Source organism: Erpetoichthys calabaricus, chromosome 11 (assembly GCF_900747795.2).
Source record: "Erpetoichthys calabaricus chromosome 11, fErpCal1.3, whole genome shotgun sequence".
Lineage (NCBI taxonomy): Eukaryota > Metazoa > Chordata > Cladistia > Polypteriformes > Polypteridae > Erpetoichthys > Erpetoichthys calabaricus.
In genome coordinates, this window is record NC_041404.2 from 75,576,186 (window position 1) to 75,593,114 (window position 16,929).

Below are 16,929 nucleotides of genomic sequence, written 5' to 3' on the forward strand. Positions count from 1 at the left end.
ACTATACAGATTATTAGCTTGGTAACAACAGCACTACAAGATGAGTAAGGAAAAGACTTTAGCACATGACAGCACAGAAATATATATGATAATATCATGAAGTGCCAGCATGGAAATATTATAAAGTATAGGCCAAATGACAGGTGTACACTCTATAAACTATTGGAAATAGAGTATGGAACTTATTATACACAAGATCATTAAAGAAACTCCAAAAAATAGCTACATATGGATCTTGGCAAGTTGAAAGCTAAGTAGAACAAAAGCTACCGAGAAGCACAAACAGGTTCATGGTTGGCACGAAAGTAAAAGTTTGGTGCCAGACAAAAGCAGCCAGTGTGCTATACATATCAGAAGGTATGGCTTGGTATTGTGCTAATACACCTGAGGCAGTGGAACCAGAATGCCAAATAACTCTCCAACTGAAAAGGAATGAACCAATGTATAAGAAACAGGCCCAGACCCTGGAGAACAGTACTCTGAGACAACATGACAGATTATACCATGTCCCAATATTATAAAAAAAAACTCACACTAGAAGGGCCCTTTCTGATAAGCTCATGAACACACTGAAAGTTAAGTTCAACAAAGATTTATTATTATACGATCATAACAGATGGTTTGGCAAAGACAACAATTATACAGTATTATGGCGTCCCCTTACCTGAAACATAACCTTGTACTGCTCTTCAGGCTTCTGCACCACGCACATGTTACACCCCATCTTAGTATGGCTATACTGTGGAACTGTGTGATGAAATAATCCAAAAATCTTAATGGTCACCCAAATTGAGAGGTCTTCTGGTCTTAAGCATATATCTGGAATCAGATTCAAATAGAAATCCTCACCAGCTGTCTGGTCACAGGGACTGAGGGCTTGGCAAAGAGGCAGTTAATCCTGTTGAAAGTCAGGCCTCAAACCATCAATTTGTTAATTAATGTCTAGGTGCAAGCCTCTGAGCGCCCCATCTGGTTCCCCCAACGTTTCCAACAATCTAAGAAACAAACCAAACTTCCATTTCTTGAAAGTGAAAGGCCGGAATCAAAAAAAACCAAAAAACTTGTCATGGATTAGAAGTCTGGGGAGCCTCACAAATGACCTTCTCCCCTAGTCTTAACCTAACACAGGTACTGGCCAATAAGTTCATTGTGTTCATTGGTCTGAAAGATTTCTCTGCTGCTGTGGATATTGCTTTCAAAGGAGTAAGTTGTATTTCTGAGGAATCCTGCCAGGAGGGTCCGGAAAGAATTTGCAGCATGTGTGGTTCTGGGCCATATGCCCAGATAGCAAGCTAATAATCCTTTAACATCGGTAATGAGGAAATAAACGAAAAAAATACAAAGAAAAGAAAAAGAAAAGATCTCTTGCTTTCTTCAGCCGCTCTCAGAGGAGCTCTATTTTTTCTAATCAGATCCTCTTAGCCAGCGTGCTGCAGGTGGTCGTGAGATGTCTGACATGGGACTGAATAAGCTATCGTGCTTAGCATTTTATAGTCTCTCTGTTGAAGAACAGAAGACAAAATATTAAGTAAAATATTAAGTACTGTATAATATTACTTGGTAGTATTTCAATAAAGCATAGGGGTGTTCTGCCACCACGTCTTTTTGTTTTACCTGAACACACAATACCTAATTATTCCAACAGGCAAATGTGTCTGTTTAGTCTTTTCTCCTTTTTTCATATTTCTAAAAAAATAACACATTAGGAATTTTATTTGTACAGTATTTCTTCTTTTATCTACTTATACATATCCTCTAAATGTTTAAAAAAACATCTTATTCTGCTTAACAAGGTGAGCAGAAACTGGAACAGCCAGGCAGTGACATCCTTTCCAAATAAATTATCAAGAGTCACATCATTAAATAGCTTCCCATAGCAATAAGAAATTACAAAACAAGAAAAAATGCAAATAAAAAATATTTCATATAACAGTAGCAATGGCCAATCTGTTTAACCTTATTCTTTTATAATGTTAGCATAATAATAAGCAGAAAAAAGTACAGAAGAATTAGAATGAAGAAAGCAGCAATACTGTGCAGCACCTCTTAGGAAAAAAAGTCTTGTTGCATTGTATGTGTGAATGAAAGAGTCATATAACCAAAAACTCCAAAACCGCTCTGATGATTTCCCTTGATCATAAGAAAAATGTACTGCTGCAGGACAGGTACCAAACTCCAAATAGTGATGATGGCATTAACATAATGCAGAGTGAACACAACTAATCAACACAACGCATTGTTTTCATTTCCAGAATATTTATAGTCCATTTTGTATCTTGACTGGTATTAGGAAACTGCAAAGTCTCTCACAATCATCTTCCAAAAAAGAAGTTTCTTATTATCAGGTGAGTTTTTATTTTATTTAACAAAAGAAGAAACAAAAACTCACAGAAATGCCAGAGTTCCAGCTTGAGTTGTGCTGACAGCAGTATTCTCTTAATGTAGAAAAAAAATCCCTGAATGGAATAAAAAGACGAAGGCTGCAGAGCTACAGGGTATGAGCTAGAGAGCTGCAGTGCAGCAGACTGGTCCCATATAGAATAGAGTAACAGAGCTGCATTCTCCTGTAAGTCAGGCATTCAAATAGCAGAAAGCTCTGCAGAAATTACAGCTCACAAATCCAGAGCATACACCAAAAGTCAGGTATGAGCAGCATCTATTCCAAATCCTTCTCAGTTTCAAATCCTGTCACCATACTCACTTCCAGTGTCCTCAGCTCATCTAACAGCATTTTTTCCCTGTTTCTATTTGCTCTCCATGACTCTCTCTCTCTTTTTACTGCTTGGTCCCTCGCTCTCTGTCTCAGTCTTGAAACTCCCCCCTCTCTCTCTGTATCTCTCTCTCTCTCTCTCTCTCTCTCGCTCTCGCTCTCTCTCTCTCCATACAGACACCTTACAGCTAAAATAAAGCAATGCACCACATTTTCCATTACAAGAATAAAACAGACTCCCTGAGAACCGCCCTTGTGACAGAAAAGTGATTTACATATAGGTTAAAATGGGGTTCCAGTACCCTGAAAACAATATGAGAATCCCTAGGGATGTACTGGAAGATTCTAAAAAACAAAGAGACAGGTGATGCCACTTGTTATGTCACATCTAGTTTCAAATGGACAGCTGAGTCAGTTCTAGATACTGCTATGACAGAAAGTGAATTTTTATTTTGTAGTGTCTACATCACTGAGTGGAAAAAACATAGCAACCATTTCACCACTGCAGACATAGTCCATTAGTTAATATATTTCATATTGTTATTAATAATTTTATGTATTAAAGTAAATATAAATATTTGTTAAACTTAACATAGGTGATCAACATAAGAACATGGGCTGCCATCTGTCAAGTCAACCTGGTGACTCTAAACACCATAAGGAGCCACAGTGGGCTATAAGAAGTGTCTATGTCCCTTGTGGTATTCAGAGACTGAAGCCCACTCTCTACTACCGTGATGTGATGACTTAGACAGCTGGAAGTGATAAGGTGGGGGTGGCGTGGGGTGGGGCAGAATTAAGAACACTACTATTAGGCAAAACCATAGAATCATATCATGACTGGCTAAATCACACACCCTACCAGGTTATTCATTTATCCTCTATCACCAGGAGTCAGACTAGCTGATACAAAGCAGAACACTAAATTTCACAGCTTTATTACAAATCTTGTATGCCCTTACCTCTCAGTCTGACATGTGTAGCAATGTGTAGGTGCCTTCATTGTTTCTCTCTTAAACAGACAACCATATACAATGATGAAATTCTATCACAGTTGCTCTGTCGGCTTTGTCTTCATCTCAGATACAGTGTTATCTTTAAAACTTCACAATTGGATTTCTAAGCGGTAACTTTCATCACAATGCAACAGCCCCGTTTACTGCTCATGCTTTACAAACCCATGTATTCTTCACTGTCATTGAAGCATCAAATTAATGCTTTCTTCTTAATTGATAGGAAGTTGTTGTATTGCACATGCACCTCTCAAATTTGGATTCTGATTCACAAACAGCAACAAAAAATAGCCCTTTGTATAGTGAATAACAATTAGGATAAGACTTTTTATCTACTAGGACATTTCAGTGTTACATTGAATTACAGTAAGGTATAACTGGATAACAGCATACCCTTAGGTCATAACATACCTTCCCTACTGGAAATGTGCAGTAGTTAATCAATATTACCTGTTTATCAGAAGAGGACTATGCAACAAATACAACAAACTTCTACAGAGACTCTGAGGTGTTGAAACAACTGCGTTTTTTTAACCATAACACCTTCTTGCAACATGCTCGACACCTACTAAAGCACTCAAACGATAACCTTTCAAGTAGTTCAGATATTCTTCTTTAATATTGACATGCTGAAAGCATGTTGTTGTGTAGAAATATTTATGAAACAGTTAGTTGTCAGGTTGTAATAATGTTCCACAAGCAAGTTTGGAGATTTGTAAGAAGATACTGCCATTCACACTTACAAATAAATAAATTAACACAACACAAATGTAATTGAAAAAATACAGCTTTCAAAATGCTATAAAACAATACAGGTCAGTATTAGTATACCTTTAAGAAAAAAAAATCTCTCATTGTCAGGCACAGAAAAAACTTAATGGGAAAACTAATAAAGCAAGGTGATTAATTATAGGTGTCATTTAACAGGATCCTAGTAGTCCAGCACAGTGACCAGCAATACTCACTCACATTCCCAAGAGTCTGAGTCTGGTCACTATCCATGTAAAGTCTGCACATTTTTCCTGTGTCCGCAGCCCTTTGGTTTTTATTTGTTATTCCCAAAAACATGAAGGTTAAGTTAATTAGCAACTAAACTGAATGAGTGTGAGTGACGTTGTCCTGCAATATGCTGCCGCCAAATCCTGGGCTACTTCCTGCCTTGCCCCTGATATTTCTGGAACAGTCCTCAGCTGCCCATAAAATGGAAAGAAGGATATGTTAAAGGGAGGATGGACAATTAAGAGTAAATTGTGCCCAAATGGATCAAAGTTTTTCCTCCCTGATTTAAACAAATACAGACTGTGGTACATACAAAAAACAATATTCCTCAAGTGTTAGTAACTTACATATGCTTTCTAAATTGAAATTCTGAATTCAAAAGTGAAATGAGGTACGACAAAAACACTTACATAATGTGGCAAAACCTGAAAGGCTTTGTTTGGAAGCTAGGTTACATTGTGAAGCATAAAAACTCTGAATTAGTGTAAGCCGCCCTAATTTGGGGTGTTCATAAGAAATGTAATGATTTACTTCATGAGGTAGAAATCCATAATAAACAAGAATAGTTGCATCAGATATTTGAAATATTTAAATGTCTGCTTGGGCGGCAGAACGCTGCGCCATAAGCCACTACCCATAAGCCATCATGGACGTGTTTTATTGCATCATCTTCAAAGTTTTGTAAAAAGGAATTACATTGACCACTCGTATCCCATTAAGGGGTGAACCCCTGGGGTCAGCTGATGTGGCATGCACAATGGCCTTCTGACCATCTTTGCTGAAAACACTGATTGGCTTACTCTTTACCATAAGGGTGTATTTTTCTGCACAAAATACAGTCCACAAATGGCCTAAAAATTAGAGGTTTGTGGTCTATAGGGTTAAAAATAGGAAAGAACACTTAAAAACTCCACTTCTTGTATAACAAGACATCAAGACAAATCAAAGTGTTTCAAAGCATTTGAAAGTATTTTTTATAAACAGAGAACAGTACAAGTATACCATGACTACTTTCTCTTTCAGCACTCAACAAATGATATCTTACATAATCAAAAAAAAAATCAAAATCAAATAGCCTTTTATTGTCAATTCACTATATGTACAGAACATACAGAAGAATCGAAATACTGTTTCTCTCTCATCTTCGTAGTACAATAAAATATAAAATATTAAAAAAAATAAAATAAGCATCACTGATCTATTCTTGCAGTACAATTCTGTGTCCATCAATTTCAAGCGTTATTACATTTTATACATTATGTGTAACTATAAAAGGCACCAAATCCTCTATAATTTTTTCTTCACTACTTTTTCCAGTACTGATTTACTAGGCAGCAGGTACTTATGCAACAATCAGTGGCTATAAGTCAGGAACCAAACTTATGAAGTTAAGAGTCACATAACACCATGGTTGGATTAACCATTAGGCAAAATAATTTAATAATTTTAATTAATTAATTTAATTATTTTGCATTTATATAGCGCTTTTCTCACTACTCAAAGCACTCAGCAATTGCAGGTTAAGGGCCTTGCTCAAGGGCCCAACAGAGCAGAGTCCCTTTTGGCATTTACAGGATTCGAACCGGCAACCTACCGATTGCCAGTGCAGATCCCTAGCCTCAGAGCCACCAATGAGTGCAGTATAATAAAATAAGCACGTGATTTGGACATCAAGGGAAATGGGTACCATAAAAATTTTTCATTGCTAGATTTACCACAAACCATATAGTGCAAAACTGCAAATGGTACAGGTGAACCAGGTTCGAGAAAAAGGGGCTCCCATTAAATGAAAAAAGGCATACATATATATATATACTGTTCAAAAAAATTAAAGGAACACTTTTTAATCAGAGTATAGCATCAAGTCAATGAAACTTCTGGGATATTGATCTGGCCAGTTAAGTAGCAGAGGGGGTTGTTAATCAGTTTCAGCTGCTTTGGTGTTAATGAAATTAACAACAGGTGCACTAGAGGGGCAACAATGAGACAACCCCCAAAACAGGAATGGTTTAACAGGTGGAGGCCACTGACATTTTTCTCTCCTCATCTTTTCTGACTGTTCTTTCACTAGTTTTGCATTTGGCTATGGTCAGTGTCACTACTAGTAGCATGAGGCGATACCTGGACCCTACAGAGGTTGCACAGGTAGTCCAACTTCTCTAGGATGGCACATCAATACGTGCCATTGCCAGAAGGTTTGCTGTGTCTCCCAGCAGAGTCTCAAGGGCATGGAGGAGATACCAGGAGACAGGCAGTTACTCTAGGAGAGCTGGACAGTGCCGTAGAAGGCCCTTAACCCATCAGCAGGACCGGTAACTGCTCCTTTGGGCAAAGAGGAACAGGATGAGCACTACCAGAGCCCTACAGAATGACCTTCAGCAGGCCACTGATGTGAATGTTTCTGACCAAACAATCAGAAAACAGACTTCATGAGGGTGGCCTGAGGGCCCGACGTCCCTTAGTGGGCCCTGTGCTCACTGCCCGGCACCATGGAGCTCAATTGGCATTTTCCATAGAATATCAGAATTGGCAGGTCCACCACTGGAGCCCTGTGCTTTTCACAGATGAGAGCAAATTCACCTTGAGCACACGTGACAGACGTGAAAGGGTCTGGAAAAGCCGTGGAGAACGTTATGGTGCCTATAAGATCATTCAGCATGACCGGTTTGGTGGTGGGTCAGTGATGGTCTAGGGAGGCATATTCATAGAGGGACGCACAGACCTCTACAGGCTAACTAACAGCACCTTGACTGCCATTAAGTATCGGGATGAAATCCTTGGAACCATTGTCAAACCTTATGCTTTTGCAGTGAGTCCTGGGTTCTTCCTGGTGTACAACAATGTCCGGCCTCATGTGGCGAGAGTATGCAGGCAGTTCCTGGTGGATGAAGGAATTGATACCATTGACTGGCCCCCACGCTCACCTGACCTAAATCCAATAGAACACCTCTGGGACATTATGTTTTGGTCCATCCGACGCTGCCAAGGATGCACCTCAGACTGTCCAGGAGCTCAGTGATGCCCTGGTTCAGATCTGGGAGGAGGTCCCCCAGGACACCATCTGTCGTATAATTAGGAGCATGACCCAGAACCCTCCCCCCCCCCAAACAATGTTGTCAGGCCTGCATACAAACACGCAGGGGTCACACAAACTACCGAGTATGATTTTGAGTTGCTGCAATAAAATTTCGGCAAAGTGGACTAGCCTGCTGCATCATTTTTTATTTTGATTTTCGGGTTGTCTTTGAATTGAGCCCTCTGGAGGTTGATAATTTTCATTTCCATCAAAAATATCAGTAGACATATCCAGCATGACTTTTTTCCCATTGAGGTCTTAACATATGGGCACAATGGGCTCTGGTTGGGGCCCCAGGAGCATAGCAGCCCATGAAGTTTCTGATGCCTAGGTACAGTCATATGAAAAAGTTTGGGAATCCCTCTTAATTCTTTGGATTTTTGTTGGCTGAGCTTTCAAAGTAGCAACTTCCTTTTAATATATGACATGCCTTATGGAAACAGTAGTATAATGTCAGCAGTGACATTAAGTTTATTGGATTAACAGAAAATATGCAATATGCATCATAACAAATTTAGACAGGTGCATAAATTTGGGCACCCCAACAGAGATATTACATCAATACCTAGTTGAGCCTCCTTTTACAAATGAATGTCTGGATTCTGGATGGAGGTATTTTTGACCATTCTTCCATACAAAATCTCTCCAGTTCCAGTTAAATTTGATGGCTGCCGAGCATGGACAGCCTGCTTCAATTCATCCCATAGATTTTCGATGATATTCAAGTCAGGGGACTGTGACGGCCATTCCAGAACATTGTACTTCTCCCTCTGCATGAATGCCTTTGTAGATTTCAAACTGTGTTTTGGGACATTTTCTTGTTGGAATATCCAACCCCTGCATAACTTCAACTTTGTGACTGATTCTTGAACAATATCCTGAAAAATTTGTTGATATTGGGTTGAATTCATGCAACGCTCGACTTTAACAAGGGCCCCAGTCCCTGAACTAGCCACACAGCCCCACAGCATGATGGAAGCTCCACCAAATTTGACAGTAGGTAGCAGGTGTTTTTCTTGGAATGTGGTGTTCTTCTGCCGCCATGCAAAGCGCTTTTTGTTATGACCAAATAACTAAATTTTTGACTCATCAGTCCAAAGCACTTTGCTCCAAAATGAACCTGGCTTGTCTAAATGAGCATTTGCATCCAACAAGCAACTCTGTTTGTGGCATGAGTGCAGAAAGGGCTTCTTTCTCATCACCCTGCCATACACATGTTCTTTGTGCGAATTTAGCTGAATTGTAGAACGATGTACAGATACACCATCTGCAGCAAGATGTTCTTGCAGGTCTTTGGAGGTGATCTGTGGGTTGTCTATAACCATTCTCACAATCCTGTGCATAAGCCGCTCCTGTATTTTTCTTGTCCTGCCAGACCTGGGTTTAACAGCAACTGTGCCTGTGGCCTTCCATTTCCTGATTACATTCCTTACAGTTGAAACTGACAGTTTAAACCTCTGAGATAGCTTTTTGTAGCCTTTGTCTTTGTTTTCAGATGTTTTGAGAGTTGGTTTGAGGATCCCATGTTGTCACTTTCCAGAGGAGAGTCAAAGGCAAGCACAACTTGCAATTGACCTCCTTAAATAACTTTTCTCATGATTGGACACACCTGTCTATCAAGTTCAAGGCTTAACGAGCTAATCCAACCAATTTGGTGTTGCAAGTAATCAGTATTGAGCAGTTACATGCATTCAAATCAGCAAAATTACAAGGGTACCCAAATTTTTGCACAGCCAGTTTTTCACATTTGATTTAATTTCATACAACTAAATACTGCTTCACTAAAAATGTTTGTTCGGAAAACACCCCAGTACTCAGATGTTCCTAGGAAATGAGAGAAATACCACTGTTATCCTTTTTGTTGAAAGTAAATTATTATGCAGGCTGAGAGGGGTTCCCAAATCTTCTTCATATGACTGTATGTTTCTGTTTCGCTATGAAAACTGGGGCCCCAGCCCACTACTTGCCTGGTGGTTTATGATGCTGTTAAGATGACCCTGTATGGGAGCACCAAAATCTTTTAAGCGTTTAGGGCCTCTAAAGGCCTTAATCCAGCCCTGCATAAGACTTACAGTAAGAGTCACAATTTAAACCATCAGGGAGTCAGGGTGTAACTGAGATAATTACAAAAATGTACCGTTTCTGTAGCTTTCTCTTCCCATGCAGGCTCAACGGAGACAGAGGCCGCCAGGGCAGCAACAAGCCCAAGGCAGTAAGCAGGTAGTTTATGTTTAATGTAGTAGAATAAAACGTTAGCCTTATTTTTACCTGCGTGAAAATACCCACTCGGGCATGGCCACGTCCCGTAACTTCCACACAGTTGGTACTCTCTCGTTCATATGGGGCTCTGACACCCTTTACGCAATGTTACACACCAAACAGTTAATGTGAGGCTTGACCTCTCGGTGTCGCAGCACTTACGATTTTAATTCACGGTAGTATGGGTACAAACAATGTACACTCATTTTCGCACATTTTCACCTGTTTGTCTGAGAAGCAGCAGTATATTTTTTTACGTCAATCCGCTCGACTTGGCTTGTGTAAAGACGCCCTGGTCGCACCCGAATCGTGTGGATAATACTGGGTGGGGAACAGAAGCGCGGCACCGTAGACGACATCGTCTTTTTTCAGTTAGGTAAGAAGTGTCTAGTTACAATTGATATACGTATGTGTTTTAATGCATATTCGTTGTAATGTATAGTTTGTCTGCTGGAACGATAGATTAGCGACAAATAAATGACAGCAACTTCAGTCCTGGTGACGCTGCTCTCGCTGTTAGGTGGGCCGACACAATTTTCAGCTGAGCTTTGATTTTTTTTTCTTCTTTTGTACTCATCCGAGCAGCCGCCTCTTGAGAGCGAGAGGGAGGTGGGGAGGAGGTGGAACTGGAAGAATGACGGAAGGATTGCGGGAAGGAAACGTCGTTTAATGACAAAAGAGAAAAAACGGGCAACCTCGCATCTTGTGTTTTGACAGTTAGAGATTCCCCTGTCATGTCAGTTATGGCAGTGTCAGACGAGCCCAATGGCCTGTGGCACACCCACACACATAATACAAGCCGAGCGCACAGGCATGCTGCATCTACCACAGTGTCTACGTACTGAGCAATGTGACACATTTTTGCAAGTGTCACATCTTGTCGGGGCACAATTTGTTGACTCTGACAATAGACGCAGGGAAACATAATGCAGCTTGTGAAAGGAACGTACTGAAGCTGCCTTCAGGAACCAGGCTGTACAACAAGTGGCCTTGTGTGCACTTCACTGCACATCACTCCTCAGCTATAGTGCCTCGAGGTACCTGGTCACATAAGCTGCAGTGTAAATAAAATTATTGATTAATTGGCTAAAACACCTAACAATGCGAATGCTGCGAGCCAAAATAGGAAAAATGCAACGTGCCCGCTCCTTTTTCATTGCTGCATTCAGTTCGAAAGGAGAACATCTGACAAACTCAGCTTTGTGTGCAGATTAGAATGAGGTGATATTTAGTGGAGTTCCTCAGAAGTGAGTTACTGTACATAGCAGATCCATACGTAACAATATGCAAAGCGATGCAGAAACAGGCCATCGCGTCTGCTATTTTTGACATGACCTTGAGATGGATTAATCTGCTCGGGGAATGTCTGGATCTACTTTAGGAACAGTAGTCATTTTTTGATGTATACTGAAGTATGGAAAACCTTATATTTATAAACATGTTAGAAAAAGAATTAATATGTTATTAAAACAATGCCTTTCTGAAACTCAACAATGAGTAAGTGACCCAATATTCAATAATGTATAAGAAATGTAATTCCAGTGTCTCCAAAGGCACATATTTTATTTTCGGCGCTTTGAAAGAGAACATTTTATATTAGCATAACTCACTTGGTTATTTAAGACCATCTTTACTAGAGAAGAAGGGTGCAATGTTATGAGAATTCCAGCATTTTAAGCAATGCGGTTATTTTACTTTGTATATTAAAACAATATTTTAGCAGCAGCACACTGCATAGTGGAAGCTCAATCCAGAATATTTATTTCAAAAGCAAGTCTATCTTTCCAAGACTACTGAAAATAAATTTAAAAAAGAGCTAAAATTAAAAATCAACTCAGGTCAAAATGAAAAAAAGCATAGTTATAGTTTTTTAACCTGATTTTGTTTTGATCACACTTTGTTTTAAGAAAACCAGAAATTGTAGCAAGACTACATTAGAACAGCATAGTCTTGTTTGAACTAGAAATAAGGTAAGTACTTTTTAGCAATGTGTGCATAAATGGTTTGCTGATCCATTAATAAGATAATGTTTGTTCATTCTCTATACAGGGGCCAATCCTAGTAGCAGTGCAATCAGAGGGACAAAGTATGCATATGTTTATGCCAAACCAATTTTACAACTGCCAACCTGCTGAACTAACAGAATATTGTAGACTGCACAAGGAAATTGGAGTTTATGTTGGGGAAACGACAATATGAACTCCACACAGAAGGCATAAGGTGGAAAATTTAATTTACTAAGTATACTTCCAAAAATTTAGCTTTTATACCTTTCAGTATAACAGTAACCCAGTGACCTTTAAATATTTAAAAAGGAGACAACATATAAACAGCCTTATTGCTATATCTGGGACAAATTATTTCAGAGCTATGAATTGATTTCATATGGCACTTTTATTTTAGCACCAAAAAACAAAACCAGGCCAGTGGCCTCCTTCCAGATTTCTTATATTACAAGCAAAATATTTAAAGGAAGATGATATTTGTGAATTGATTATATCAAAGATAAGTTGGACATTTGTGCACTCATAAGTATATAGAGTATATTTATAATTGCACATCATTGCACTCACAAATGTAATCTATATATATAAATATATATACTATATATAAATATATGATATATATTTTTATATCATAAACATTGATTTATTCAGTAAACTTGTGCAATGTTAACTGTCTTTTTTGCTGCTTTTGTAATCTTGTCAGAGGTTTTTTTTTTTGGCTCTGGTTTATACTGTACAAGCACCTATGTCATCCATTTTCTTTCATATTCTGTTACATGCAGTGCTTTCTTACAGGTCAAGTGATCCAGCTTGAGTTAAACACTCATAATATATTGTTGCACATTTTCTCCAGTCCAGTACACATTATTACATTTTCTATAAAAAGAGCATTGCATAAAACAAAAACTATCCATAACAGTAAAGCAAACTTTTAAAAATGTTAAGCAGTGGAAAAAAATCTTTAGGAAAATAATCTTCATCAGTATGACAAGCAGGCAGTATCCTGCCAGTGACCAAACCAAAAACAGTTCCACCTGGTAAACTGGGTAAAAGACGACTGCTTGGTAGATTCATGATGTCTGAAAAGTTGGGATTTACTTTGCTGACAATTTCTTTATAGACACCAAGCTTTTATCAACAAACTTCTTCAGGCCACATGTTACATCTCACAATTTTCATTTCAGAATATACTGTAATTGCTATACTTACAGTGCTTACAGCACGTACACTACGTGTATTCAATTAGCAGGTTTTTCATTCAGCTTTGCACCAACAATACTGATTGAAAATTTCTTGATGATTTTAGTTTTTACTTCTTCATTTTCAAACCATATGTAAACATTTGTCTTATTCAGTAATTGCACACATTCCTAGCTATTATGCAATTATATTATTATTACTATAATAATATAGTTGCATAATATACTATACTATTATTCTGAAACCTATATGGTGCTCCCATCTTATCAGACTGTACAAAATTAATTGCAATGTATGATTTTGTTTAAATCAAAAAACATGCCCAATTTAGAACTAATAAAATTATTATCCATGTCTTTGGTTCCTCATGGAGGTGTACACATATTTCTTAGAATGGGAATTCTACTAAACATCAAGATGAATAATGAGTGGAGGAGATATGATTCTTTTTTTAATGGCCTAGACACTGGATGAAATTTGTGTTAAATTAATTGATCCATTTCCTAACCGGGGCACAGGTTGGCAACCAGCGTAGGAAAGGCCTCAGTTGTTTCTGTTAATTGGTACTTTCTTTGTTATGCTTCATTTAAATGATTTAAATTCAGTTTCTATGTAATATTTATAACATATACATACATTTACACATATACATACATGCATACACCATAATATTACATTGCCCAAAGAACTTACCCCAGTTTATAGTCATGGGAGGATATTGTTTATGCATACATAATTAGGCATAAAGCAGAAATCAGAACTAGAATGGGCAGTCTACCAACATTTAACCTTTATTTTATCAATACATGTTAATTGGTGAAAGTGTTAAGTGTGGGCTGAAACATTTTTAAACATATTTCGTTTGCTTTGGTTCTCATGCAGTAATCCCTTTCACGCGCACACAGCTTAATTCAGAAATTTGTGGAGATTTATGTGGTCAAACATATGGGGTCAAATGCATTTAAAAGTAAAGGATCATCGCAGTTTCAGAGGTGAGGATTCTAAAAGGTTCAAAAAACAATTCACTACAACACATTACAGTTTTCAAAATCTTTTTTGTGTAAAAGATAATATATGGACAAGTAGAAATTGTTGAATGTTGCATTCTTTCTTTTCATTATCTTTTACATTGTATATGAATTACAAAGATACATACAAGCTATTAAATCACAACAGACACGAAATTGAACAACAGTACAGCCAGATACTAAGTAGCAAAGATCAGAAGGCACATACTATTGCATTTTCATAAATACTAAAATATGCACACTAGGAAACAAGCCCAACACTGTTCCACTTCTACCTTCTCTAATAAAAAATAGAGGCTACAAAAGTGGTGCTTGTGTGGGTCACTATATGCACTATACCAGTAAACATTCTATTTGACCAAAATGGAGAGAAACTCCCTTACTTCAAAATCTTTTTCAATTTCAGTGCATTTTTTGATAGCTAACATTAGAAAATAAGAGTTTGTGAAACATTTTGTAGTGCGTAATGATTTGTTAACTTCCAAAAATGTCTGTACATCAGATGTATTTACCTGGCTTTTTTTACACATAATGTAAACTGGGAAGATTTCTGAAATTATACTAGGTTGGAACTTGGGAAATTGATGGGTTGTTTTAGCAACAATTCATCCCTTGGCTTTGTTCACATATAATATGTCCTTGACCTAATAATATGCTGGTATATATATTTCTGGGAAAGCCTGCATTTGTAGAAGAGAATATTAACTATCACGTGTCTGTCTGACTTTTTCCAATCTGTCTACCTTTCCTTTTCCCCTTTGTACAGTGAGTATAAAAAGTATTTATTACACTTCAAGACTTTTCATCACTTTATTCTCTAGCAATTTTAATTAAATAAAATTACTTGTATTTTGCCACAACACAAAAAACTCATGGAAACCATAATATTAACAAAATAGATCTGATAGTCTGTTTTAAAAAAATAACACTCACAGAATGCATATTGTTATATCTTCATTGAAAGTATTCTTTAAGTATTATTGGTCAAAGATGGAAAAGGTATGTGAACCCTAAGATTTAGTAATTGGTAAAACTTCCTTTACCAGCAATAACATCAACCAAATGTTTCCTTTAGCTGCTGATCAGACCTGTGCAGCATTTAAAGAATTCTAGTTCATTCCTTTTTATATAACTGGTTCAGTTGATTTATGTTTCTGGAATATCTTGTAAAGGCTTGCTTTAGATTGTGCCATAGCATTTCAGTATGACTAAGATCAGAGGTTGTGGTCTCTCCTAACTCGCTAGGAGCTGCCAGAAGATGACATTCATGCACATTCTGGGAATTGTGGAATGTTTTGGAAATGCTGGACAACAATGAACTAATAAAACGATATTGATTTGAAAGAGATGGAATAATATTTTTAACCAATCTTGTATATATCATGTGACTGCTTCAACAACGAGAAGACGCCATGTGCTGTCAAACAAAATGAAAGTGTTAATAATGCTACATTCTTTAGATATAGGGAAAATGCATCTTTGCTGTAACTGTGATTTGGGTATGCCACAATCAAAGATATTTCAGATATTGTACGAAATTTTGAACACCCTTAAAATCCATTAGGTAATATTCAGATTTATATATTTTCCCACCACTCCATGTGAGGTAATGTTGAAGCAAGTTGCATTCATGCAGGTCACTGGTTTTCCTGGAGCTGTTGGTGTGATTGAGAGCTTGCAAATAAAGATAATTGCCCCAAGTGTGGATGAGCACACATATTGAATCACAAGCAATATTTCAGTATCCAAACACAGTGGATGAAGGATGCACGATGTATTACTCTTGATTTTGTTGCGAAGTGGCAACAATACATGTATTTTAGCTCAGTATCCCATTTTATGTTCTTGCTTATTTATTTTCTTCTTCTCCAACTACTTTAAATATTATTATTGTTATATTTGTGATTAAACCTCAGCGTTAGATTCAGAAGACTACAAAACGTCATCATGATTTCCAAGGAAACTACAAAAATGCATGAATGGTGGCTTGGAGTGACATAATATCGTGATATCATTCGTTCTAAAACATGAATTCCTAGTTGTTTAGGATGCTTCATAACCACTTCTCAAGTCCTAGTTTTGCCAAGGACAAATTCTTACCCTAGTCAAACTTTTAGTGCTGTTCCCAGGAGTGATTCTGAGACATTTGATAAATATGGGCGCAGGTCTCTGACTATTCTAATATGTGGAACATCTTCTGTTTAAGGCATTCTGTCATTAATTTACTCCTGTGTTTAAGGTCAGTATCATGCTGCATGACATAGTTTGTTTTAAGCTGTTGTGAGACAGATGGAAGGCTCTTCTTCCATCTTCCCGGGTGTGGTGGAAGTGAATGCCTCCCGGGCTTTCTGAGGCTCGGGGTGCCCCCTGGCGGTGTCCACAGGCCCCAGTGGGCTTGAGCCTCCTTGCTCCTCTCCCGTGGTCCTCTCCAGATCCAGGGTGGTTGCCCCCTCATGGCCCGGAGAACGAATACTCCACCTCCCAGTCCTTCCAGGCGTCCCGGATGGGTCTGTCCCCCAGCCGCTTGTGACACTGTACATCTTCAATCAATGCCTTAATGTTCACCCATTTAGAATTTCTGGTTACAACTTGAAATCTATTGTTCAGTCAGTGGTTGCAAGCTGTTCAGACCCTAAGG

The 16,929-nt window shown here is 38.1% G+C and overlaps 1 protein-coding gene across 2 annotated transcripts in view; it reads right to left on the reverse strand.

The window, feature by feature from the left end:
* LOC114660595 (PDZ domain-containing protein 4) overlaps positions 1-2,814 on the reverse strand; it is a 128,858-nt gene extending 126,044 nt beyond the window's left edge. Inside the window, exons 1-2 of one of the 2 annotated variants that reach the window (XM_051933792.1) lie at positions 2,702-2,814; positions 665-1,499 (exon numbers count right to left, since the gene is read on the reverse strand). In XM_051933792.1, coding sequence (XP_051789752.1) covers positions 665-724 — 60 coding nt within the window. In that variant the 5' untranslated portion in view covers positions 725-1,499; positions 2,702-2,814. Of the gene's footprint in view, positions 1-664; positions 1,500-2,389 lie in introns of both variants that reach the window. The other variant, XM_051933791.1, reaches the window with a different exon arrangement.
* Between the last annotated feature and the right edge of the window lie 14,115 nt (positions 2,815-16,929).